The sequence below is a fragment of the Diceros bicornis genome, chromosome 12 (assembly GCF_020826845.1).
Source record: "Diceros bicornis minor isolate mBicDic1 chromosome 12, mDicBic1.mat.cur, whole genome shotgun sequence".
Classification (NCBI taxonomy): Eukaryota; Metazoa; Chordata; class Mammalia; order Perissodactyla; family Rhinocerotidae; genus Diceros; species Diceros bicornis.
The window spans coordinates 2701812-2729179 of NC_080751.1; the positions used below are offsets into that span (position 1 = coordinate 2701812).

A 27368-nucleotide genomic window follows, 5' to 3' on the forward strand; every position below is an offset into this window, starting at 1 on the left:
AGGCAGAGAACAGTGAATACTTGATTTTCTAACTGATATGTAACTCAAAGTATAAGATCATATTGGCTAAATACTACATATTGTTATCATAGGGTATGTATACTATGACCTAAATCTGTTCTTAATGGCAACTTCAAGTTGGACAGTCTACAAAAGATAAAAAGTTTTGATTTTTTGAGAATAAAACATTATCTATTATTATTAAGAAATATAAGAAAACAAAAAATAAAATAGTAATGCTAAAACTCTAAGGTGATATGAGGTGGGATACATACCAATGTCATGTGAAAGTTTATTAAAAATCAAATATTTTTTAATAAAGAGTAATAATTGGAGATCTTTAAATACCCAGAATGATGAACCTTTGATTTAATGGTATAGCCTTCTGAGTTTAATTATAGAGCTCCCTGAAAGGCCCTTGGGTACCTTTCTTTTCTTTTCTTTTTAACATCTTTTTTGGAAATAATCTCAAACTACAAAAAAATTGTACAAATAAAAGTGGCACCAACCCCCCTCAAAACCCAACCGTTACGTACCCAGATTTTCCTACCCCAAACATTGTTTGCTTTGTCATTTGAGTGCTTGTGTGTGCTTTCTCTCTCTCTCTCTCTCCTCTCCCAACCCCTCATACACACTTTTTTTTCCTTGAAACATTTGAAAATAAATTAAATATTTATCATGGCCCTTTACTACTGAATACTTCAGTGTGTATTTCCTAATAGAGATATTCTCTTACATAATCACAGTGCAGTTATCAACTTAGTAAATTTATATTGATACTTTCATCTACCTTCCATCATCCAGTTTACCAGTTGACCTAGTAATGCCTTTTATAACATCCTCCACCTCCAATGCAGCATCTAGTGTAGGGTCAGGTAGTACATTTATTTGTCGTGTTAGCCTCTTTTAATTTGGGTTTACCCACAGACTTTGTCTTCTGTGACATTGACATTTTTGAAGAGTACAGTCTCTGTCCTTTTATTTAAAAATTGAAATTTCCTCATTTTGTACATGTCTGATGTTTCCTTGTGATTAGATTTAGGTTGTGCATTCTTGGCTGGGATACTACATAGGTGATGTTGTGGCATCTCTAAGGGCATCATGTCTATCATTAATCAGTGATGTTAATTTTGACCATCCAGTCAAGGTATTATCTGAATTCTCCACTATATAATTACTGTTTTTTGTTTTTTAAAAATTTCTTGTAACTAATAAGCAGTCTGTGGGGAAACACTTTAAGACCATGCAAATATCCTGCTCCTCATCAAAATTTCCTCCTAGATTTAACACTATTGCTGATTTTTCCCTGATAGAGTCTTTACTATGATGATTGCAAAGTGCTAATTTTTCCAGCTCCAGCCCTCCCTTCATATTTACCAGTAGACACTTGACATTTAATAGCAGTAGGAACCCTTCCTTCTCCCCCATATAGTATTTATTTTATCTGTTATCAGTATGGACTCATAAATTTCTTTTTTTTTTTTCAGTGCTTTATAATTCAGTACTTAATTACTTTGGTGCTTAAATTGTTCCACATTTGGTCAGTGGCATGCTCCCATCTCTTTTTTATCAGATCTTTACTTTCTAGAATAATAAGATGTTAAAGGCTCATCTGGTACCTAACCTGCCCCAGCCCTGGGATCAGCCATTTCTCCGAGGAGCCTTGATTTCTTTGGTGGGGAATGGAATTAGATAACAAAATCTGGGTACTAGGTTTGAGTGCATTGCTTTACAGCCACTGTATAAACACTGTATCAACATAAATGTAAGAACATTAGTGTACCAAGTAAATATTTCTCAGAGGTACAGTGAACAATTTTTGAGAATGTAATGTTGTCTTAGGTTATAGTTACAGCAAAAAGTAAAGTACAGTATTAAGGAGTGGGAAGATTTTTGTTAGCAAACTTACACTGCCAAAATTTCCTTGGATTTCAAAGCAAAAACATAAGTGATATTAGCTTAAAGGCGAGATAGGATTTCAATGGGCAGTGCTGGTGCGAGAGGGTGTTCCAGGGAGAAGAAATGACAGTGACAATGACATAACTGAACAATCACAGTAACATTAAATAACATGCTTAAGTAATGATGCCTGATTTCTGCCCACGTGGGGAAAAGTGAAAAACAGGAGGAAAAGGTTGTTTGAGGTCATGTTTAAAGGACTTTGAATGTCAGAGTTAGGATTTGGGGTCTTTAATAAGAAGATAATAGACAACTGTTGAAAGTTTTTGAATAGTGTCATAACAAGCTTAACTCTGACTCAGAGATTAATCTAGAAGATACGTAGAGGTTAGATTGAGGAAATTTTCAGTTAAGAGGCTCTTTCAGTAAAGAGGCTATTATCATAGTTCAAGCAGGAGATATAAGGATTTGAAGTAGAAAATGAAAGAAAAAAGTGGATTAGAATAGTGTTTTTCAACCTGTCCTCCAGAGTCCCAGGGGTGCAAGGCAAAGCTGGGGGAGGGGAGGACATGTGAGCCAGGCACCGACTTAGACTCTTAGCGACTATCTGGGAGTGTACAAGTATCCCTTTAAAGATAGGATTCTGCTGCTTAAGGAACAAAGAGGTGCATAGAGAAATTTTTTTTTAAAGTTAAAACTGACATTTGTTTGGAGTTTTGTTTTTTGTTTTTTAAACCCGTACTTCTTTCATATTCCCTTTTTTCAAAGTTTTGAGCCTGGATGATCAAGAAAATAGTTGTGTCATTAGTTGAAGTAAGTCCAATTGGATACGTTTTTAAATGCCAAAAGGGCAGTGTCACAAAGCTGTGCACTAATACTCTTTCTCAAGAAATAAGATGCTCTTGGCCAAAACCTTTAGAGTCATCCTGAACTCTTTTTTTTTTTCTCATTCCGTACAGGGAATCCACCATGAAATCCTGTTGGCTTTACCTTCCAATTATATCCCAAATCTGACCACCTTCAACACCTCCAGTGTCATCAGCCCAGTTGGAACCATCATCATCTTGTGCCTTCTGCTTGCTCTCCCTGCCTCCATCCTTGCCTCCACAGCCTGTTGGCTTTCCTTGTGCCTCCTCAAACACAACGGGCATACTTCCACCCTATAGGCCTTTGCAAAGGCTGTTCCCCAGACATCAGCATGGTTAACTTGCACATTTAGGTTTTGCTGAGATGTTGCTTTCTCAGTGGGGCCTACCCTGAGGTCCTTATTGACAGTCCCCTCACCTCCCACTCGCGCATTTTCCAGACCACCTTTATCTTGTTCTGTTTTTTCCCTATGGCATTTATCACCTAATATGCTCTATAATTATTCATTATGTTGTTTGTCTCCCAACACCAGAGTTTGAGCTCACAGGGCAGTGATTTTTCTTTTTTTTAATTTGTTTTGCTCTCTGGTCTATCGTAAGCAACATAATAGTGTCTGGCACATAGTAGGCCCTCAATAAACATTGTTAAAAGAAGGAAGGACAACTAAGAGCATAAGATCAGTAAGTGTGGTTACCAAGCTTCTAGCTCATAGCAGGTTTGAGAAAGTAAATGAAAGAAAGGATGGGATACTGCTTGGATCAACCTGTTCCTTGGATCTGAGCCTATGACAGTAATTGGCCTGGATAAAATAGACCTGGAAAGTACTGCATATACTATCCATTTATTAGAAAATCATGTTGTACATTAGTATATTAATCACTATGAGAACTCCTGTAGCAACCTCTTCCTGAACTCACTTGATCACAAAAGTCTCTTCTGGTAACTCACATTTCATTAGAGGACGCTCTTGGCCCGTGGCAAACAGAGTTTGAGAAAAACCATGCTGGAGTATTTACTACCTGTAGGCACCAGGAAAGATTGACAGTTCTTTTAAGTTGCTTTTGGTTGATGAGCTGTGCCGCTTCATATGCTGCTCAGATGGAGGCTACAGTACATCAGGCTCAAGACTCAGCTCTTAGTTACTACTCTTAAGTTTTGATCCTTTTAAAAGTTAACTTTTATTTTAGGTATTTGGGAATAAGATGATCATTCCTTCCCTGGATGGAGACCTTTTCCAGTGGGACCGAGACCGTGAGAGCATGGAAACAGTTCCTTTTACCGTTGAATCTCTTCTTGAATCTTCTTATAAATTTGGAGATGATGTTGTTTTAGTTGGAGGAAAGTCCCTTACTACATATGGACTCAGTGCATATAGTGGAAAGGTGAGTAAAAAGGTTGAATTTATTTGAGGAGAAATGAGGTTAAATAGAGATAGAAATAATTTCTTTTTTGTGTGTGTGAGGAGGACTAGCCTGGAGCTAACATCCCATGCTAATCCTCCCCCATCCTTTTTTTTTTTCTTGAGGAAGAGTGGCCCTGAGCTAACTTCCGTGCCCATCTTCCTCTACTTTATATGGGACGCCAAGACAGCATGGCTTAACAAGTGGTGCATCGGTGCGTGACCGGGACCTGAACCTGCGAACCCCGGGCTGCCAAAGTGGAGCCCGCGCACTTAACCACTTGCGCCACTGGGCCAGCCCCAGAAATAATTTCTTAAACTATACTGTTACTGGTTGGAGTTTATTATAATTTTCCCCTGAGGATGTCATTTGTTTTAATAAAAGAACTGTGAAGTAGAAAGGGGAAAATATTATTAAGAGAAACTAAATTTATCCAAGATAACAGTAAATAGCAGAGCCAGGAATAGCAGGAGGAAGAGAATTAATAAATGTGGTCTGCTATGTGTCAGGTGCATTTTTCATACGTTATTTTGAAATCTTCACAATATTCCTGAGGGTGACATATTTTTGTTTCCATTTGGACAGATGAGTGGCCCTCCAAAGATTAATAATAATCCCGATTAGAATAATTGCTACTCTCATTTATTTATCTAGTTTGATCCTATAACAAGAGGATCCAAGAGGAAAGTGTGTACTCATTTTACAGATGAGAACACTGAGACTTGAAAAGGTTCAGAAACTTCCAAGGTCAGATTTGACTTTATCTGTTAATGACCCAGACTTTCTCCAGTATTAACTCTTAGGATAGGATCATAATCTGCTTCTAAGATTGGGTCTTGTAATATAAGTTCATTATTAGGAATAACTAATTAAAAATATCCTTTGTTTTGAAAGATAAAAATAGTTTTTTAATACCTTAACACCTTGATTTGTGAATGTTTTTTAGATATAGATTTGACTAAAACAAGGAAGAATAGGAAAATGATCTTTTGACCCTTGAGGTTTTCAAATGTGAACGCTTCCTTATCTCAGTGTTAGGCCCATAGCACCTTCTTGCTCTTGCAGATGCTTTTCTGCCTTCTCCATCACCCACATCTGCATTGTATAGAGCAGGCCTTGCGATCCTCTGTTTGCTTCAGTATTCTCATTTGTAAACCACAAGGACTGGGCCAGATCATCTGATTCTCTGATGTGATGTGCTGCTGCAAAATTCTGATTTTCTAGCAGATATGCTTCTTTCTGTGAGGATTTTAGTTCAGATCATAGCAGGAGTCTTCCTTTTTCTTTTAATGAAGATTTGAGGAGGTACTTTTAAATACTGCAGCTATTAGAAAAGGTTCAAATTTTTAAAAACTAAATACTTCCATTATATGGAAGCTCTGAGGTTGATTTTTTTTAATTCACCTGGAATTTTATTAATGATATTATTGCTAAGATATGACAACTGGTTATCCACTTCTTCTCGTATATTCCATGGAAATCCTCAAGATAAGACTAAAGTTATCTAGATCCTGAAAATTATTCCCTGAAATAAATATTCATTGGTACCTTTATGGTTCTAAATAACTCATTTTAGGAGATGGTAATCTAACTGATGCTTCCTAAGACTTGGGTACTTATTACACATTCCCTCATTTTTTAATAAATCATAGAGGTTCTTTTAATGTCTCCAATCTCCTATAACTTATATTCTTTACTAATTTTATATCTGTCTTTTCAGGTGAGGTACATCTGTTCAGCTTTGGGTTGTCGCCGATGGGATAATGATGAAATGGAACAAGAAGACATTCTGCTTCTGCAACGCACCCAGAAAACTGTCAGAGCTGTCGGACCTCGTAGTGGCAATGAGAAGTGTGTATCAGATAGTGTTGATCTTTAGAAGTATAAGAACACCAAAATTCATTGGATTTTTCTTTTCTTTTCTTTTCTTTTCTTTTTTTTGTGAGGAAGACTAGCCCTGAGCTAACATCCAATGCCAATCCTCCTCTTTTTGCTGAGGAAGACTGGCCCTGGGCTAACATCCGTGCCCATCTTCCTCCACTTTATATGGGATGCCGCCACAGCATGGCTTGACAAGGGGTGCGTCGGTGTGCGCCTGGGATCCGAAGGTGCCGCTGAAGCAGAGAGCGCACTCTTAACCGCTGTGCCACTGGGGCAGCCCCTGAATTTTTCTTTGTGGAGATTTTCTGAACTATTTTGTTGCCCTAAAAGCATACTACTTTTTAAAGAGAAATGTAGGTCCTAAATTAAAAATGGCCTCATGATTATTAACAAATCCTGAACTTCTCACCATATGCTTCAGGATATGGTAATGAGAAGGAGTCCCATACAATGACTACGTATTAGTTTAGTCTTAGGTTAATGATATTTTTGATAGCAACCTCATTGATCGAAGATCTTTGAATGCAGAAAGCTCTTCAGACAAAGCTAATGTGCTTTATTTCAGCACGGGCCTTTTTGACTCTTAGTTCTTGCTAGTAGGTAGTTTTATAGTTTGACTACTCCAATTTTAAAGTAATATTTTAGTCTATTGTCTTAAAGTATTCAAGTATAATTTATTTGGTCAAATATCTTTTTGTTTCCTTTTTCAAATAATGAATTCCTTATGTAATTTTTATGTTTAAATATGTGATTAAAAAATAAGATGATTGGATTAGATATGCTGATCCTAAATCACATGCTTGATTTTTTTTCAAACCTAATACTTAAATTTTAAACTGCCTGTGTAGTAAAAATAATTTTAGATCCCATCTTTATCTTTTGAAAGTGAACTAGACTTTTAGATTTTGTCTTAGATCTGATGGAATATAATTCAGTTTCCTTTCCCAAAAACTATTTTCTCAAACTCAGTTAAGAATATATTCTCTCCATGTTCACTGGGCTATGAGGAGGGCTTTGCATCCTCCGGCAACCTGACCTTCTTTATCCTATGGGATTTTGTTTCCTTAAGTGTTTACGTGCTTGCTGTGTTCAGCCACCAGAGGAGCAGATGTTCAACTTAACAGAATTTTGAGTTACCAAAATAGGAAGAGTCTAGGGTCTAAAATGCGTGTTCCTTAAGCATATATATATTTTTTTTTTTCCATTTTTTTTTTTTTTTTGATTTTTATTGATATTTTAATGGTTTCTAACATTGTGAAATTTTGGGTTGTACATTTTTGTTTGTCCATCACCCCATATATGACTCCCTTCACCCCTTGTGCCCACCCCCCACCCCCACTTCCCGGGTAACCACAGTCCAGTTTTCTCTGTCCATGTGTTGGTTTATATTCCACATATGAGTGAGATCATACAGTGTTTGTCTTTCTCTTTCTGGCTTATTTCACTTAACATAATACGCTCCAGGCCCATCCATGTTGTTGCAAATGGGACGATTTTGTCTTTTTTTATGGCTGAGTAGTATTCCATTGTATATATATACCACATTTTCTTAATCCAATCGTCAGTCGAGGGACACTTAGGTTGCTTCCACTTCTTGGCTATGGTGAATAATGCTGCAATGAACATAGGGGTGCATAAGCCTCTTTGGATTGTTGATTTCAGGTGCGTTGGATAGATTCCCAGTAGTGGGATGGCTGGATCATAGGGCATCTCTATTTTTAATTCTTTGAGGAATCTCCATACCGTTTTCCATAGAGGCTGCACCAATTTGCATTCCCACCAGCTGTGTATGAGGGTTCCTGTTTCTCCACATCCTCTCCAACATTTGTTGTTTTTTGTCTCGGTGATTATAGCCATTCTAACGGGCGTGAGGTGGTATCTTAGTGTTGTTTTGATTTGCATTTCCCTGATGATTAGTGATGTTGAGCATCTTTTCATGTGCCTATTGGCCATCTGTATATCTTCCTTGGAGAAGTGTCTGTTCATTTCCTCTGCCCATTTTTTGATCGGGTTGTTTGTTTTTTTGTTGTTCAATTGTGTGAGTTCTTTATATATTATGGAGATCAACCCCTTGTCAGATGTATGTTTTGCAAATATTCTCTCCCAGCTGGTTGGTTGTTTGTTCATCTTGATTCTGGTTTCATTTGTCTTATAAAAGCTCTTTAGTCTGATAAAGTCCCACTTGTTTACTTTTTCTTTAGTTTCCCTAGTCTGGGTAGGCATGTCATCCGAAAAGATTCCTTTAAACCCAATGTCAAATAGTGTGTTGCCTATATTTTCTTCTATGAGTTTTATAGTTTCAGGTCTCACCTTCAGGTCTTTGATCCATTTTGAGTTAATTTTTGTGAATGGCGATAGCACATGGTCTACTTTCATTCTTTTGCATGTGGATGTCCAGTTTTCCCAACACCATTTATTGAAGAGACTTTCCTTTCTCCATTGCATGTCCTTAGCACCTTTGTCGAAAATTAGCTGTCCGTATATGTGTGGTTTTATTTCTGGGCTTTCAATTCTGTTCCATTGATCTGTGTGTCTGTTTTTGTACCAGTACCATGCTGTTTTGATTACTATTGCTTTGTAGTATGTTTTGAAGTCAGGAATTGTGATGCCTCCTGCTTTGTTCTTTTTCTTTAGGATTTCTTTAGCTATTCGGGGTCTTTTGTTGCCCCATATAAATTTTAGTATTCTTTTTTCTATTTCTGTGAAGAATGTCATTGGGATTCTGATTGGGATTGCATTGAATCTGTAGATTGCTTTAGGTAATATAGACATTTTAACTATGTTTATTCTTCCAATCCACGTGCATGGGATATCTTTCCATTTCTTTATGTCATCGTAGATTTCCCTCAATAATGTCTTGTAGTTCTCATTGTATAGGTCCTTCACCTCCTTGGTAAGATTTATTCCTAGGTATTTTATTCTTTTTGATGCAATTGTAAATGGTATTATCTTTTTGAGCTCTCTTTCTGTTAGTTCATTATTAGCATATAGAAATGCAACTGATTTTTGTAGATTGATTTTGTACCCTGCAACTTTGCTGTAGTTGTTGATTGTTTCTAACAGTTTTCCAACAGATTCTTTAGGGTTTTCTATATATACAATCATGTCATCTGCAAATAGTGAGAGTTTCACTTCTTCGTTACCTATTTGGATTCCTTTTATTCCTTTTTCTTGCCTAATTGCTCTGGCCAAAACCTCCAGTACTATGTTGAACAGGAGTGGTGAGAGTGGGCAGCCCTGCCTCGTTCCTGTTCTCAGAGGAATGGCTTTCAGTCTTTCCCCATTGAGTATGATGTTAGCTGTGGGTTTGTCATATATGGCCTTTATTATGTTGAGGTACTTTCCTTCTATTCCCATTTTATTAAGAGTTTTTATCATAAATGGATGTTGTATCTTGTCAAATGCCTTCTCTAGGTCTATTGAGATGATCATGTGGTTTTTATTCTTTGTTTTGTTGATGTGATGTATCACGTTGATTGATTTGCGGATGTTGAACCATCCCTGCGTCTCTGGTATAAATCCCACTTGATCATGGTGTATGATCTTTTTAATATATTGTTGTATTCGGTTTGCCAATATTTTGTTGAGGATTTTTGCATCAATGTTCATCAGCGATATTGGCCTGTAATTTTCTTTCTTTGTATTGTCTTTGTCTGGTTTCGGTATCAGGGTGATGTTGGCCTCATAGAATGATTCAGGAAGTGTTCCATCTTCCTCTATTTTTTGGAATAGTTTGAGGAGGATGGGTATTAAATCTTCTTTGAATGTTTGGTAAAATTCACTGGAGAAGCCATCTGGTCCTGGACTTTTACTTTTTGGGAGGTTTTTGATTACTATTTCAATCTCTTTACTTGTGATTGGTGTATTCAGATTCTCCATTTCTTCTTGGTTCAATTTTGGGAGGTTGTATAAGTCTAAGAATTTATCCATTTCTTCTAGATTGTCCAATTTGTTGGCATATAATTTCTCATAGTATTCTCTTATAATCCTCTGTATTTCCATGGTATCCGTTGTAATTTCTCCTCTTTCATTTCTAATTTTATTTACTTGAGCCTTTTCTCTTTTTTTCTTAGTTAGCCTGGCTAAGGGTTTGTCTATTTTGTTTATCTTCTCGAAGAACCAACTCTTTGTTTCATTAATCCTTTCTACTGTTTTTTTGGTCTCAATATCATTTATTTCTGCTCTGATTTTTATTATTTCTCTCCTTCTGCTGGCTTTGGGCTTTGTTTGTTCTTCTTTTTCTAGTTCTGTTAGGTGTAATTTAAGGTTGCCTATTAGGGCTTTTTCTTGTTTGTTAAGGTGGGCTTGTATCGCTATGAGTTTCCCTCTCAGGACCGCTTTTGCTGCGTCCCATATGGTTTGATATGGCATGTTATCATTTTCGTTTGTTTCCAGATAGTTTTTGATTTCTCCTTTAATTTCATCAATGATCCATTGGTTGTTCAGTAGCATGTTGTTTAATCTCCACATTTTTGTCACTTTCCCAGTTTTTTTTTCCTGGTTCATTTCCAGTTTCATAGCCTTATGGTCTGAAAAGATGCTTGTTATGATTTCAATCTTCTTAAATTTATTGAGGCTTGCTTTGTTTCCCAACATATGGTCTATCCTAGAGAATGTTCCATGCGCGCTTGAGAAGAATGTGTAGTCAGCTGTTTTTGGGTGGAGTGCTCTGTATATGTCTACTAGGTCCATCTTGTCCAGTTTTTCATTTAAGTCTAATATTTCTTTATTAACTTTTTGTCTGGATGATCTATCCATTGCTGTAAGTGGGGTGTTAAGATCCCCTACTATTATTGTGTTGTTGTTGATTTCTCCTTTTAGGTTTGTTAATAGTTGTTTTATGTACATTGGTGCTCCTATGTTGGGTGCATATATATTTATAAGTGATAGGTCTTCTTGATGGAGTGTCCCTTTTATCATTATATATTTCCCTTCTTTGTCTTTCTTAACCTGTTTTATCTTGAAGTCTACTTTGTCTGATATGAGTATGGCAACACCTGCTTTCTTTTGTTTGCCATTAGCTTGGAGTATTGTCTTCCATCCTTTCACTCTGAGCCTGTGCTTGTCTTAAGTGCTAAGATGTGTTTCCTGAAGGCAGCATATTGTTGGGTCTTGCTTTTTAATCCATCCTGCCACTCTGTATCTCTTGATTGGAGAGTTCAATCCATTTACATTTAGGGTAATTATTGAAATATGAGGGTTGAATGTTGCTGTTTTGTCACTTATTTTCTGGTTCTTTTGCATTTCCTTTGTTTCTTGTCCCATTTGTTTTGGACTGCCAATTCAGTTTGGTTGTTCTGTCTTATGATTCTTCTAGTTTTCTCTTTGTTTATCATATGTGGTTTTAATTTGATTATTTGTTTAGTGGTTACCTTGAGGTTTCGGCGAAAAATCTTCTGTATGAGATAGTCCATTATCTGATAGCCTCCTATTTCCTTATACTAAGTCAATTCAGTCACTTTCCTCTTCCCCTTCTAAGTTGCTCTTGTTATACCTTATTCTATCTTGTGTTGTGGCTGTGTGTTTACAGTGATGAGGTTAAATTTATTTTTGGTGAATTTCTTCCTTTGATCTTTGAGTTTAGTATTTAAGTGGTTGCTAACCTATTCCGGTAAAGATCTACTATTTCTCTGATTTTGTCTACCTACTTTTCTCCTTACTCCAAGCTTTGTGTTCCCTTTCTCTTCTTGTTTTCAGGCCTGAGGGCCTTCTTGAGTATTTCTTGTAGTGGCGGTCTCATGGCCATGAACTCCCTTAGCTTTTGTTTATCTGGGAGAGTTACTATTTCTCCATCATATTTGAAGGATATTTTTGCTGGATAGAGTATTCTTGGCTGAAAGTTTTTGTCTTTTAGTATTTTGAATATATCATTCCAGTCTCTTCTAGCCTGAAAAGTTTCTGTTGAGAAATCCGCTGAGAGCCTGATGGGAGTTCCTTTGTACGTTATTTTTTGTTTTTGTCTAGCTGCCCTTAATATTGTTTCTTTGTCGTTGACCCTGGCTAGCCTTACCACTAGGTGTCGTGGTGAAGGCCTTTGTCTGTTAATATATATAGGAGTCCTGTTGGCTTCGCTTACTGGTATTTCCTGCTCCTTCCCCAGATTTGGGAAATTTTCAGCTATTATTTCCTTGAATAGGCTCTCTGTTCCTCTTTCCCTCTCCTCTCCCTCAGGAATACCTATAATTCTTATGTTACATTTTCTAATAGAGTCCGGTATTTCTCGGAGTCTTTCTTCATTTCTTTTTAGTCTTAGTTCTCTCTCTTCTTCCATCTGGAGTATATCTGTATTCCTATCCTCTAAAGTACTAATTCTTTCCTCCATATTGTCAGCTCTGTTCTTTAAAGATTCCAGATTCTCCTTTATCTCCTCCATTGTGTTCTTCATCTCCATCAGCCCTGATAGGTTTTTCTTTATGATTTCAATCTCTTTTGTGAAGAAACTCCTAATCTCATTTAATTGTTTGTCTGTGTTGTCTCGTATTTCGTTGAGTGTTTTTATGATAGCTATTTTGAAATCTCTGTCATTTAGTTTATGGATTTCTGTGTCTTCGGGGTTGATTTCTGGGTGCTTGTCATTTTGTTTCTGGTCTGGTGATTTCATATGTTTTTGCATTGTGGTTCCTGTGTTGGTTTTGATTTTCCTCATCCTGGAAGTCTCTGGTTGCAATTTCCACCTGCCGCCACTGTGTGGTGGTGAAGGGCTGTGTAGTCTAAGCCCCCTGCGCTCTGCCCCAGTTTTTCTGCTGCGATCCGCAGTTTTGTTTTGTTTTGTTTTGTTTCTTTTCCCCACTGCGATCCACGGGTCCAGTCCAGTTTATTCAGGTCTGCCTCGGACCGCTAGATCTGGTCGAGCTGCAGACTCCGGGTTGCGGGGAGGGGGGAGCTCTCTCTTTTGCCCTCTGGGTCCCTGACGTGGGAGGCTTCTCGTTTGCCCCTCTTTATCCGCTCTCTGGGTTGCTCAGATGTTGATTGTAGCCCTGTGGCTCCTCTGAGCCCTCTGTGCGGGAGTTTCCCACTGGCTGAGAGCGCCCGAAGAGCTACAGTTTCCCGCCGAGGGCCGCGCCTCCCCCCTCTCTGGGAGCCGCGCGGACCGGATCGCTGATCTGATGGGGAGGGAGCGGAGTTCTCCTTACCTCTCCCCACTTCCTCCGGGGGCCCAGCACGTTCCGCTCTCAGATGTGCGGCAGTGTGGATCCTTCCGCTCCAGCTTTTGACTGTCTGGGATTCCGTTGTTGGTCTGTGGCTGTTACTTTTGTTGTATTTTGTGGGGGAAGAATTCACGGGAAAGCTCACTCCGCCATGATGCTGACGTCACTCCCTTAAGCATATATTTTTAAACAGATGTCAGAATTCTTTGACTATATTATATCAAAGTAATACAAGATTATACTATCAATAGTTGTGATTTTTCTATATATTAATTATGGAGGAAATGTTATTACTGCCACTTTATGAATGAGGACACTGAAACTCAGACACGGTTAAATGACTTGCCAGATCACAGTCAGTAGAAATCTGAGATTGGAGCTGAGGTGGTATGACCCTCAGGTTTGGCATACTGGCTCACATTGCCTTTCAAGGCTGTGTTTTCATATAAATCTGAAATTAATGCATTCATCTTGCCTTTTACTTTGGTTTATTGGGACACACTAATTTCTCTGAACTTGAAGAAATGTGCCCTGACTTTAAGAGGTAAGGCAGACTGCATGCTACCTCGTTTTAAGGTGACTTTGATGTGTTTTGAGAAAATGGCTCTGATTTGGAAATGTGAACATTTCTTAATTTTTGAGAGAAAACCTGTCCCATAGCTGTTGTCAGTTCACAACTCTCAGAACCATTGTTTCTAAAGGGTCAAGACAAAGTTATGCCCTCTTGTGGCATAAGTGAGCAGAGCGATCCTTTCCAGAAGATTGTGTTGGTTTATTCTTTTTCTCATCACAAAATTTTAGTGTTTGCTTCTTCAGTCTAGAACAGTTCTTTATTATTTGGTCCCTTTATTTAAATGTGAATTTCTAAAACACACCTTTGTAAATTTAAGGTGGAATTTCAGTGTTGGCCACTTTGAACTTCGGTATATTCCAGACATGGAAACTAGAGCTGGATTTATTGAAAGCACCTTAAAACCCAGTGGAAACAAAGAAGAGTCTAAAATTATTTCAGATGTGGAAGAACAGGAAGCTGCCATGATGGACACAGTGATAAAGGTCTCAGTTGCTGATTGGAAGGTTATGGCGTTTAGTAAGAAGGGAGGACATCTGGAATGGGAATACCAGGTACCTAGAACCACTGAGAATTTATAAATATGTTTCTTCCTTTCTCAGTTTGACCAATCACATTGGGGAGAGGGAAATGACTGCCATTATGGATTCTCAACTTGTTCTCTATGATTTAAGAAATTTGTGGTTTTACACCCATTAGAATGGCTATTATGAAAAAGACAAAAGGTAAGTGTTGGTGAGGATGTTGGTGAACAGTGTACAACAGTGCATCTTTTACATGGTTGGTGAGAATGTAAATTGGCACAGCCGTTATGGAAAGCAGTATGGAGGGTCCTCAGAAAATTAAAAATAGAACTACCATGTGGTCTAGTAATCCCTCTTCTGGGTATACATCCAAAGGAAATGATATCAATATCTCGATTAGATATCTGCACTCCCATGTTCAGTGCAGCATTATTCACAAGATAATGAAACAGTCTAATTGTCCATCAGTGGATGAATGGGTAAAGAAAATGCGGGGGCTGGCTCAGTGGCGCAGTGGTTAAGTTTGCAAGCTCCGCTTCAGCAGCCCGCAGTTCTGGGGTTTGGATCCCAGGCGAGGACCTACACACCGTTTATCAGGCCATGCTGTGGCAGCATCCCATATACAAAAATAGAGGGGGATTGGCACAGAGGTTAGCTCAGGGACAATCTTCCTCAAGCAAAAAGAGGAAGATTGGCGACAGATGTTAGCTCAGAGCCAATCGTCCTCACCAAAAAAAAAAGAAAAGAAAATGTGTGTGTATACACGTACAAAAGAAATGTTATTTAGTCTTTAAACAGGAAATGCTGTCATTTGCGACAACATAGATGAACCTGGAGGACATTATGCTAAGTGAAATAAGCCAGGCACAAAAAGATAAATACTATATGATCTCACTTATATGTGGAATCTAAAAAAGTTGAACTATAGAATCAGAGTAGAATGGTAGTTGCCAGGATATGAGGGGTGGGAGAGATGGAGAGATGTTGGTCAAAGGGCATAAAGTTTCAGTTATGTGGAATGAATAAGTTCTGGAGACATAATGTACAGCATGATGACTATAGTCAATAATGCTATATTGTATACTTGAAGTTTGCTAAGAGAGTAGATCTTTTATTAAAAACTGTTTTCAGCTTTTTGAGGTATAATTGACAAAAACTGTATATATTTGAGTTGTATAATGTAATGATTTGATATTCATATATATTGTGGAATGAAGAGAGGAGATCTTAATGTTCTAACCACAGACACACAAAATAACTATATTAGGTTATAAATGTTAATCAGCTTAATTGTGCTCATTTCATAGTATACATGTATATCAAAGTATCACACTGTACATTGTAAATATATACAATTTGTCAATTATACCTCAATAAAGCTAGAAAAATAAAAATTTAAAAAGAAATCTGTGGTTCTAAATGGTATTTTAGGAGTTACAATACATAAATACTGCTTGAAATTATTTAAATTTAAATATTTTAATATTAATTTAATTAATGATTTAATGTTAATAAATAAATAAAAATGTATTTTAAAATTTTTATTTAAAATTTCTTTTCCATTTTTGTTTAGTTTTGTACTCCCATTGCATCTGCCTGGTTGGTTAAGGATGGCAAAGTCATTCCCATCAGTCTTTTTGATGATACGAGTTATACATCTAATAATGAAGTTTTAGAAGATGAAGAAGACCTTGTAGAAGCTGCCCGAGGAGCCACAGAGAGCAGCGTGTACCTGGGTGCGTAGATGTCTCTTATCTAGTGATAGTACATATTGACATAGATTTTATTCCTTCATTGTTCCTTCCTACTTCAGGTGTGCCTAGAGTAGTTTTAATTCCTAAATACGTTCTCTGGCTTGGGTTGCCCTTAAGATTTATACTTTGATTTCCATTCCTGCTATTTTTTTCCATTTATCTAATTCTGAAACTTAATTACTACAGCATATTCTGAGATCTATATTAGAAAGGCTTAGAAATGTTGCCATTTTATAGCATGGTTTCAAATTATTTACATGTCCTCGAAGTCTAAAACTTCCTACATTTGTATTTGCATCTGTATCAGTTTACTCCCCGTTAAAGATTGTTTATTTTTTTCTATGCATCTATACAACTTATCTGAGAAATAAAAACAAAATTTTGAAAATCCTTGAATCTGATTATTTGTACTAGTTTTGGTGGTCAAATACTCATAAAATTCTTTAAGCTTTATCAACGTGCTATTCCCCCCTCAATCTCAATGAAATGTAGGAATCTGAAAGACTAACATGTCACATATGTGTTATGATAGTATTTAACTGAATTGTTAGCAGTGTTTCTGGAATTATAGGTGTTTAGGTTTCCTTAAGAAGAAAGTTACTTCATCTAAGCTATTAGTTTCATAAGAGTACAATGACTTCTTTTCTTTGAATTTTCCTACTGGAACAGTTTTCCAGTAATTACTGAAAAGTATTATTCAGTGAGAAACATTGTAACTTGTATGTAACTTCCTATCCTATTTTCATTGAATAACCTTTGTGTCAAATTTGAGTGCTTTAGGCGTGATTTTTCTTTAAAAAGAGCTGTGGAGCACATGAAGAAATAACTGGAATTAATCTAATTTTATTAAATCAAAATGAACCTTTTTGAAAAAAATCATTGGTGCTTGATTCTAAACATAACTGACAATGTTCTGGTTGATTCAGGAATGTATAGAGGCCAGCTGTATCTGCAGTCATCAGTCAGAATTTCAGAAAAGTTTCCTACAAGTCCCAAGGCCTTGGAAAATGTCAATAATGAAAATGCAGTTATCCCTTTGCCAACAATCAAATGGAAACCCTTAATTCGTAAGTGAATTACGAAATTTTATAAATGTTCTTAAAGGTGTTTAGAAGCCTAATCCTGACTGTGTTTGCCCCAGTTTTGAATATCACAGAGATTACAACTATTGTATACTCTATATTTTCTGTTAAACTAGAAAGGTATTTCAGATGTTAATGAATTTTAATTATCATTTAGAAAACGATTTCATTGAAGCAGCATTTACTCTATAGAAATCAGTGTTAATAAAATATTTCTCTATACAGCTTAGAAAAACTCTTACTATTCACTGACCATGCCTAAGAATCATTTAGCTCTTAAACATATTTATACTAAGAATACTTATGAAAAATTATCTGGTTATCACATCATATTCTTTGAGACACTTAAATGAATTCAAATACTAGGTCACCTGATTCCTTCAGTTATCTTCCATACCTTGTGTACGTTTTTTGCCACACCTGTCATATCATATTTTAATTACTTGTTTAAATGACTCGTCTTCTCCACAAGACTGCATTTCCAGAGAAAGAACCTTGAGCCATTTACTTGACTTGCATCTTTGAACTGAAGTGTGGTTGAATGTCTGCTTTTTGAATGAATGAGGTACATGCATTTTCATTAAAGTTGTAACAGTTAAGATTTTACCATTTTCTTTTAGATTCTCCTTCCAGAACTCCTGTCTTGGTAGGGTCTGATGAATTTGACAAATGTCTTAGTAATGATAAGTTTTCTCATGAAGAGTACAGTAATGGTGCACTTTCAATCTTGCAGTATCCGTATGGTAAGTGTGATTACGCTTGGATTGAAAATGCCGAGTTTTATTTTATTTTATTTATGTTAATTAATGTATTATTTTGAAATTAATAGAATTCAAATGAGAGGTAGTCAGTTGGAGGGTGGAAAATAAAATATCTTGGGAGGCATATTGTGAATGGTAGCCACGGGTAAGAACGCCAAAGTCAGATTGCCAGGTTCGAGTCCCAGTTCTGCCACATACTGTACACCTGACTTCCCTGTGTCTCAGTTCCTTCATCTGTAAGACAAGGATAGTAATCCCAATATCCATTTATTGGATTGTTGTGAGGTCTAAATGAGATAATGCACATACAGCCTTAATTAGCACTGTGCCTGGCAAATAGTAAGAGTTAATAAGCATTAGTTCTTGTTATTAGCTCTCATTTAATTATCAGCCTATCTAATATAGACTATATAATGTCAGCCTATATAATGAAGAAAACAGGTGTTTCCACAGAGTTATGTGAAAATGCCATAAAATGAGGTTAAATTTTGTCCTCAGACAAAAGAAATTAGTGCAACAGTCAAGAATAGGTGAAATTTGTTGTGAAATACATTCCTGTGTATTTAAAGTTAGGGTATATTCAGATACTAAAGTGTTTTGAACAGGTAAATATAAAAAAGTCCTCAAATCTGCATTAGACAAAAAGTAGACTCCTCAACAGTTACCTTAGATGCTAAAACTGGGAAATTATTATATAATTTAAATTGATAAAAAAACAGAGGGCTCTGAACTAGAACAGCAGTCTTTATCTGATATTGATCAAAATACAAGGTAAGAGAGAACTGTGCAAAATAGAAGTGCAAAATAGACGAGAAAAAAGACAGGCTGCTTTCTAGGGCAAACTCGTTTTGACAGTCTGAAATGAACCAAAGAGCATGATGGAGACATTTTCCTTTTAGCTTGTGAAGAATGATTAATGGTAAAATTTGGTATTTTGTTGATGCTAAATGAAAGTTTAAAATCCCTGAAGGGAGTTTGAGTACTATCTAATTCTTCCTTGCATTTAAAGGATTGAATTATTAATAAAGTAATGAATGGGGTGGCCCTTAAGTTTTTTTCTAGTCTTATTATTCAATATAAAGAAAATTTATGATGTTTATGGAATAAAGGAAAATATATTTGTATAGTAAAAAAGAAAAAGTAAAGTAAATGAGGCTGTTGAAATGTATTAACAAAAAGAGGAAACTTTTTAAAAAGGAATTAGTGTTATAAGTCAGGAAAATAGATAATTTTTAACAATTAAAGGTGGATCTATATTGGTTTATCTTTTTTTTAAAAAAAATTTTGATGTTTGTTTTGAAGATAATGGTTACTATCTACCATACTACAAGAGGGAAAGGAGCAAACGGAGCACACAGATCACAGTCAGGTTTCTCGACAACCCAAATTACAGCAAGAATATACGCAAAAAGGATCCCGTTCTCCTCTTACACTGGTGGAAAGAAATAGTTGCAACTATTCTATTATGTATCATAGCAACAACTTTCATTGTGCGCAGACTTTTCCATCCGCATCCTCACAGAGTAAGACGTTTTTTAGAATCCAAGTTATTTCAGAGTGTTGGGAGATTAGAAAACTTATTGTGTGTGTTGGGGGGGCGGTGAGGTGTACATTTTATTAAGTTTTACTATAAAATCATTGTTGCCCGTACTCTCATTCCTACTTCCTTACGTCCCCTTCATTTCTTTTTTTTTTTTTTTATAATTTTATTTATTTTTTTTCCCCCAAAGCCCCAGTAGATAGTTGTATGTCATAGCTGCACATCCTTCTAGTTGCTTGTATGTGGGACTTGGCCTCAGCGTGGCCGGAGAAGCGGTGCGTGGGTGTGCGCCCGGTATCCGACCCCAGGCCGCCAGTAGCGGAGCGCTCACACTTAACCGCTAAGCCACGGGGCCGGCCCTCCCCTTCATTTCTCAACCCATTGCAATCTGGCTTCCACCCATATCGTTCCACTTCTCTTTTACAAGGGAAATGCTGTATTTTGTGTTCTTATAATGCTTTTATTTTTCTCAATATTATTTGTTTACTGTCCAATGTTATTTTATAGGCTAAGATTGTTAGCTAACTTCACTTCATCTTTGTACTGATAGTGATTTTTTTTCCCCACTGTATCAGCAAAGGAAGGAATCTGAAACTCAGTGTCAAACTGAAAATAAATATGATTCTGTAAGTGGAGAAGCTAGGGACAGTAGCTGGAATGACGTAAAAAATTCTGGATATGTATCACGGTAAGAGTCTTATCATAAAATATATATATGTGTTGTAGCTTCTGGTGGCAACTGTTTGAATCAAAGACACGGGCTATAAAACTAAGATCTTGGTTTAACTTTTTTTCCCAAATGTGTGAATATCTAGGTAAATAAAACATAGACTTAACCCTCAAGTAACTTAAACTTATTCAAGGTGGTATGTACCCTAGGAGGGGTAGAGATAGAGTGTTACAGAAGTTTAGAATTTGAGTGACCAAATTCAGTTCTTATTCAGATAACTTAGTTATTGAGAGTCTTAACTGTACTGGGCTTGGCATGACTAGTATCAGATAGTACTTATTGCATTATTAGAGTATGATGTAAATCTCCATATGTTACTTAATCTTCAATTATTTATTTCATCTTCATTCTGTCTAGAATAAGAAGTAGAAAAATGGGGGAAAATATACCAGTAGAATAGATAATTTTTAAAAGCAGAAGAGGGAGATGAGTTACCTAAGAAGAAGGTAATTCAAATAATTTGAAAGTAAAATAAAAAGTAGAGAATTTGTTAGCAGCCTGTCAGGTGTGCAGATTTTGATGCTTTTTGGTACAGGAAATGGTGCTGTGGTTAATTTTTCATATTTCATGAATTATTGCTACTTTTTTCCTTTGTTTTGATATCATACGCTTTAGTGATATGGGGACAAAGAAAAGATATAGAACCTTACTGCTTAGTATCTAGGGTAATGGTTTTATGACAGAAAAGATTGAAAATTACAGCTAAAATTTGTGATATTTTGATTATCTATGGACTTAATTTCTCAGCTGCATTCATACCATGTTATCAAAAATTGAGCATTGCCTGTAATCAATTTGTTTTAGCTACTAGTTTCCCTTGCTAACAAAGCTGTGGACTAATACGTCAGTGGCCAGCAACACCAGCAGGCAGTGAGAGAGGAAGAGAGCAAGGGACTCGACACCTCCCAATGAGTAATCCCCTCCTGAGGTCATTTGTTGTTCCTTCAACATTTACTCTGAACAACTGTGTGCTGGGCCTGTCCTGGAGGAGCTTAAAGTCTGTAGGGGAAGATAATATGCAATAAAACATAAACATATAAGAAAAAAGCCATGAACTAAGTGACTAACTCTGGTTGTGATGATTCAAAAGGGTGTCATAAATGAGGTCACATTTTAATTGAGCCTTAAATCATGAGTAAATAAGAGGTAGAGATGGGGGGAGGAGTGAGGTATGGTGAATAAATATATATTTGTAAGGCTGTTGTGAAGAGAATTCGAATGAGAATTTGAATTCTAACATCAAATGACTTAATTTTCCTTTAACTTTACTCTTCTTCAATAAGAAGAATACAGCTGATTGCTTTTAAAATACAGGAGCCCTATAATAGTTCCTAATGTTTATTGAGTGCCTGCTATGTTCTAGGCATTATTAAGAGCCTGAACTCTGGATTCACTCATGAGTTCCAATCCCAACTTTGTCGTTTATCAGTTGGGACCTTTGGCAAGATGATACTTACATTTATAGAGTCTGTAATCGTATATAAGATGTATTTCTTTTCAGAAGGTCTATCCATTTTCATATGGGTGTTTTCTTTAATATAGGAAGATAACTCAATTGGCCCTCCAGGAGTAGGCTATGAATTTCATGGGCTTTTGCAGTTGGGGAGATGGATTTGTACTGAAGTACCTTGACTAGTTATTTTTAGGAATACAGATTATTACTCTTCATTTGCTGTGAAGGTAATTGGCCCATGGAGGGTTGAGATCTGTTGCCTCTCCTCCTTAACTCATGCTCTAACCAGCTGAGCCAACTACTAAATGAGTATGTGTGTGCAAATCATTAATAAACTTAGCCTTATAAAGAACACCAAAGATAATCTAATTCAATTCTCCCCCATATGGCTGGAAGAATAACTTCCCTGGTATGCATGCATGTATCCGTTTATTTATTAATTCATGCATTATTCAACAGATATTTGTTAGACCTTCTATTTGCCAGGTAAGCTCAGGCACTGGAAGTACAAAGAGAAACAAGAATGCTTTCCTGCATTCAAGTGCCCCACAGTTCAGTGGCAGTGGGGAGAGTGAGCTCCATACAAATAACTGCAAAATATTGAGATTAAGTTTAAATATTTCGAAGTGTTATGTGCAAAGTGCTATGAGCACGTTAAAACAGGGGTCTAGGAAGGCCTTACAGAGGTGGAGAGATGAGCAGAATGAAAGAAGACTAGAGTGTCATTAAGTACAAAGAATAGGCCATTCCAGTAGAGCAAACAGCAGAAGCAAAGGTCCCGAAGCTGTGAGAGAGCCTGGTACAGATTGACTGGAATATACAGTGCAGATCAGTGAGGTCAGGCACTAAAGGGAAAAACAGGCTACAATGCAGAGGTCCATCTGTAAGTGACAGATGGTGAGTTAGCTTCTGTCCGAATACCTTTGGTGATGAGCATACTGACTCATGAGGCAACCCAGCCAATATCAGACAGCTTTGGTTCCTAGAGAGGTTTCTGGCTAAAAAGGTACTTAAATATAATAGGATTGATTAAATTTTTTCTGTAAAACTTACGGGCACTGACATAAGATTAAAATACATTTTCTTATTGAGTACAGAATGCCGCAGGAGTAAAAGGTTGGAAAACTAAGGATAGGATATTTTGGTAGATGATGGAAAGTATTGGATAGGACAGAACAGTAGTACAGTTGCTATAAGAACAAGTGATTAACAAGTGATTCCTAAGGAAGCAGAAGCTTTTTTATTTTTTGTAAATTTCCTAGGAAAAAACTCGAATGTGTTTGCTTCATTCAGAAGAACAAAGAATGCTATTAGTAGAATTTAAACTATACTCTTTTTAAAAATAAGTTTTATGAGACTGAGTTTATACATTTTTATATATCATAAAATAAGATTGAACTACTTATTACCTTACTACAAAATTTGAAACTATTTCTAAACTTTTTTTTAACTTACTTTTTTTTTTTCTAAGGTATCTAACAGATTTTGAACCCGTTCAGTGCATGGGTCGTGGGGGGTTTGGAGTTGTCTTTGAAGCTAGAAACAAAGTAGATGACTGCAATTACGCTATCAAGAGAATCCGTCTCCCCAACAGGTAACAGATGGTACTTTTAGTAAACTTGGAGTTTGCACTATGTTATCTAATCCCATAGGCAGTATGTCCTGCTTACTATACTCCATAGAGACTACAAAAAACATAGTTTCTGATCATCTGAGTCTCATGTTCTAAGTACTACCAGGTAACCAGCTGTCTGCAAGATGTGATCTACTCTGATTGCTTTGTGTCTACTTAAAAATCTGCCCTCTTTTTGATTCTTAATAACTTAGGACTTTCCCATAGTGAATTATAATAACTGTAGGCTTTAATACATAGCACCATTTAAAGATTACCTATATTTATTATGGAAAATAAGGAAAAGTATTAAAACAAAAACCATCTGTATCTACATCTATTACCCAATAATAACTGCTATTAACATTTTAGAGTATTGCCTTTTGATTTTTTTTTCTGGTTATAAATTTACCTAATTGGTAGCACAGTTACCAATATAGTACAGTTTTATCTATTGCTTCCTTCATTTTATCCTCAGCATTTCCCATATTATTAAGAGTATTTTATTAAAATGCTAAAATACGCTAAAAGTATTTTATAATAGTCCAGTTAACACATATGCCATATTTTGTTTAACTGTTTCTTATTGTTCAACATCTAGGTTTCTAATCTGTTGCAATTAAAAATAATTTTGGCAGGAGCCTGCCCAGTGGTGTAGTGGCTAATTTTGCACACTCTGCTTTGGCAGCCTGTGGTTCACGGGTTCAGATCCTGGGTGTGGACCTACACACCACTCATCAAGCCATGCTGTGACAGTGTCTCACATACAAAGTAGGGGAAGATTGGCACAGATGTTAGCTCAGGGACAATCTTCTTCAAGCAAAAAGAGGAAGATGGGCAACAGATGTTAACTCAAGGCCAATTTTCCTCACCAAAGCGAAAAAAAAATAATTTTGCAGTGTTCATCTTTTATATAAATTTTTGACCACATCTGTTTCCTTAGGATAGATTTCTAGAAGTGGAATTTCTGGCTCAGAGCAGTGTAATGCTTAAGATGAAGAGCTTTCAGTAACTCCTTCCTTTCTGTCTATCGTAGAAGGCTCCTGTGGATTCTTGATTAAATGAGCACTAAGTGCTGGGCTGTGCTTCTAACTGGTAGTTTAAACATTTCTGTCCAACAGATAGGGACACAGGAGTAGGATGGGTTTGAGTACTATGGAACTAATTCTTTTCTTTGATACATAATGTTTGAGTAGTTTAAATATTAATACGTACCACATAGGATGTAAAATTAAGCAAGGCTTCTTCCCTCAAGAACCTTTATGCATATACTCAGATATTCCTGCAATGCAAGGAAGATTGTGACCCGTGGCTTAGCTTAGTAACTAGCTTCTCTTGAAGAAAGCGCAAATGCAGTTGAAAGGCAGTCAGAGGAGGCGAGCTTTGTGGAGGTGGTGACGTCTGCACTGGGTGTTCAAGAGTAGCCTGTCCCTCAGTAGACAGACATGTAGGGGATGGATGGCCAAGTACATGAAACGACCTGAGCAAAGGCTGTAGGCAAACACTCGGAGATGGAATAGACTATGGTGAGGGTTCTGCCATGGGTGGAGCAAAGGGTAAGAATTGAGGGGAGTATGGAAGAGGAGATGGAAAAGATGGATTGCAGCACTGTAAATGCCAAACAAAGGAGTTTAGAGTTATTCCATAGACAGTTAGGTCTTTGAGCAGAGGAATGATGTGGTCAAAGTACAGGTGGCTCTGGAGGTAGGAGGCTGATATGAGGAAAGGGTCAGAGATAAGAATATTCACTAGGAGATTTTCTTTGCAAAAGTTCAGTCCTAAGATACAGAACATAAGTGCAGCAGCAGTGGTGGTGGATAAGAGAGAAATGAGTGTGTAAGGAATTGAAAAGGAGGAGCTGGTAGGATTTGGTAACTGAATGTGAGGACTTAGAAGCTGAAGAATTCAAAAACGCACTGGGATTCTCAGGTTGGGAGAGTGAGGACATTTAACAACAACAAGCACAGAGGGAAAAGTGGGAATGGCTGACAGTCTACTGGGGAGGGAAGAGGATATAACTTGTCTTTATTATGTTGTTCCAGGTGATGGTGGGATCTCGAGAAATGTGAGATTAGATCCATCAGAAAAGCTGTCAAAGCAGAAGCTCAAACACAGATGCTTTTCCAGTTAAACTTCATTGCCGATGATATTCAGTACTTGAGGCTTGCTTTAAACAGACAGACAGACGTGCTAGTACAAGCTTTCTGGATCGTCATATGTCTCTGTCAGTGTGGTCGTTCTCCATCCTGAGCTGCGATGCTGAGCTCTCTTTTCTGAGTACTTCACTTATACCTGTTTGTTCTCCTACTAATGAACAAACATGAGCCAGTAATCGTTAAGGCTCTGGAGCATTCATTTTTAGTCAGCCAAGAAAGCTTTATTTGAATGAGACAATATGTATTTTGTAGCACTTATTTCTAGAAGGAAAAAAAAAAAAACTAAAATACATGGTTTTTTTTTTAATACCAGACTTACTATGTGGCATTTTAGAATTGTGCCACTAGGCTAACTCATCTATTTCTAAAAGTTAAAGAGAGAATTTTGTTTTCTTATTTTTGCTATTGGATATGATTATTTCTTCAGATCCAAGCAAACTTCCATGTCTTCTTCTTTTCTCTGTTTCAGGGAATTGGCTCGGGAAAAGGTAATGCGAGAAGTTAAAGCCTTAGCCAAGCTTGAACACCCAGGAATTGTTAGATATTTCAATGCTTGGTTGGAAGCACCACCAGAGAAGTGGCAAGAAAAAATGGATGAGATCTGGCTGAAAGATGAAAGGTAACTTGGTTAGAGACAGACTTAAAAACTGATATTTTCTTTCAGTCTAGTTTTTTGTGTTTGTGAACAAAATATCATCTCTATAACTTTAGGGATTTTTTTTTGTTAAGAAAAATAACAGCAGATTTTTGTTCTCTGTCATCATGTTTTGGAACGTTCTCTAGCTACTTTATAGTGAAAAGTTGGTTTAGTATTTAGAACATGAATTTTTTTTCTTCCAGTTTTAGAACATGAATTTTTTAAATTATTAGTAGGTAGGGCTCTATGAATTGTAATTCACTGAGAGATTTATAGTGGCTTTTCTCAATAAGAGATATTGTCTGCTTTTGTCTCCATTTTTTTAAAAATTTTTATTTAGTTTCTTAGTTTTATTTAGTTTCTAACAATTTACAACTCCTTTTTAAAGTAGTTTTAGGGCCGGCCCCGTGGCTTAGCGGTTAAGTGCGCACGCTCCACTACTGGCGGCCCGGGTTCGGATCCCGGGAGCGCACCGGCGCACTGCTTCTCTGGCCATGCTGAGGCCACGTCCCACATACAGCAACTAGAAGGATGTGCAGCTATGACATACAACTATCTACTGGGGCTTTGGGGGGAAAATAAAAAAAATAAATAAATAAATAAAAATAAAGTAGTTTTAAAACTATTTGCAGTTAAAAATATATAAATTTGGGGCCGACCCGGTGGTGCAAGCGGTTAAGTGCGCGCACTTCCCTGTGGTGGCCCGGGGTTCGCTGGTTCGGATCCCAGGCGTGCACCGACGTGCTGCTTGGCAAGCCATGCTGTGGCAGCGTCCCATATAAAGTGGAGGAAGATGGGCCTGGATGTTAGGCCACGGCCAGTCTTCCTCAGCAAAAAAAAAAAAAAAAAAAAAAAAAAAAACATAAACTTAGGCAACCTGAAGATAATTCCCTTATTAAATATGGTGTCCTATAGGAAGGAAGGCCTTTTTAAAAACTACTAAATGAGAGCAAAGAGGAAGCAGGCTGCAAATAGACTATTTATCCAACAGCTGGAGTAAAATTCCTGCCCAGAAGTACCAAACACAGCCCTAGATCCACGTGGAGTAATTTGTTGCAGTGACAGTTGTAGATGCCACCAATAGCCAAACCGTGGAAGGACCAGGTGAAGTGGCTCCTTGTCACAAGACCCTGTGGGCTGCTGCCCTGATTTGGAGAGGGGCTTCCGAGTCACGGCCACTGAGGAGTCCCATCCTTGGTGTTCCTTCAGTGTTTCACGTTTTCACAAAGGCATTGCCTATGCTGTGACAGTCCCAGATAACTGTTTGGAGTATAAAATTAAGCTTTCAAATTAAGTTTCTTAGAAGGAACGGATGGAACGTGATGTTCTTTGTCTCCTATATCATGTTTTTAT

General features: G+C 37.0%; 1 protein-coding gene across 4 annotated transcripts in view; it reads left to right on the forward strand.

Moving 5' to 3' along the window:
• The window catches only part of EIF2AK3 (eukaryotic translation initiation factor 2 alpha kinase 3), a 78063-nt gene that overhangs the window by 28912 nt on the left and 21783 nt on the right, over positions 1-27368 (forward strand). For all 4 annotated transcript variants that reach the window (XM_058550724.1, XM_058550725.1, XM_058550726.1 and 1 more), the window contains exons 3-12: positions 3954-4148; positions 5887-6017; positions 14086-14320; positions 15864-16026; positions 16971-17111; positions 17747-17869; positions 19190-19410; positions 20003-20115; positions 23082-23204; positions 25848-25997. In XM_058550724.1, the coding sequence (XP_058406707.1) occupies positions 3954-4148; positions 5887-6017; positions 14086-14320; positions 15864-16026; positions 16971-17111; positions 17747-17869; positions 19190-19410; positions 20003-20115; positions 23082-23204; positions 25848-25997 (1595 nt within the window). The remainder of the gene's footprint in view (positions 1-3953; positions 4149-5886; positions 6018-14085; positions 14321-15863; positions 16027-16970; positions 17112-17746; positions 17870-19189; positions 19411-20002; positions 20116-23081; positions 23205-25847; positions 25998-27368) is intronic.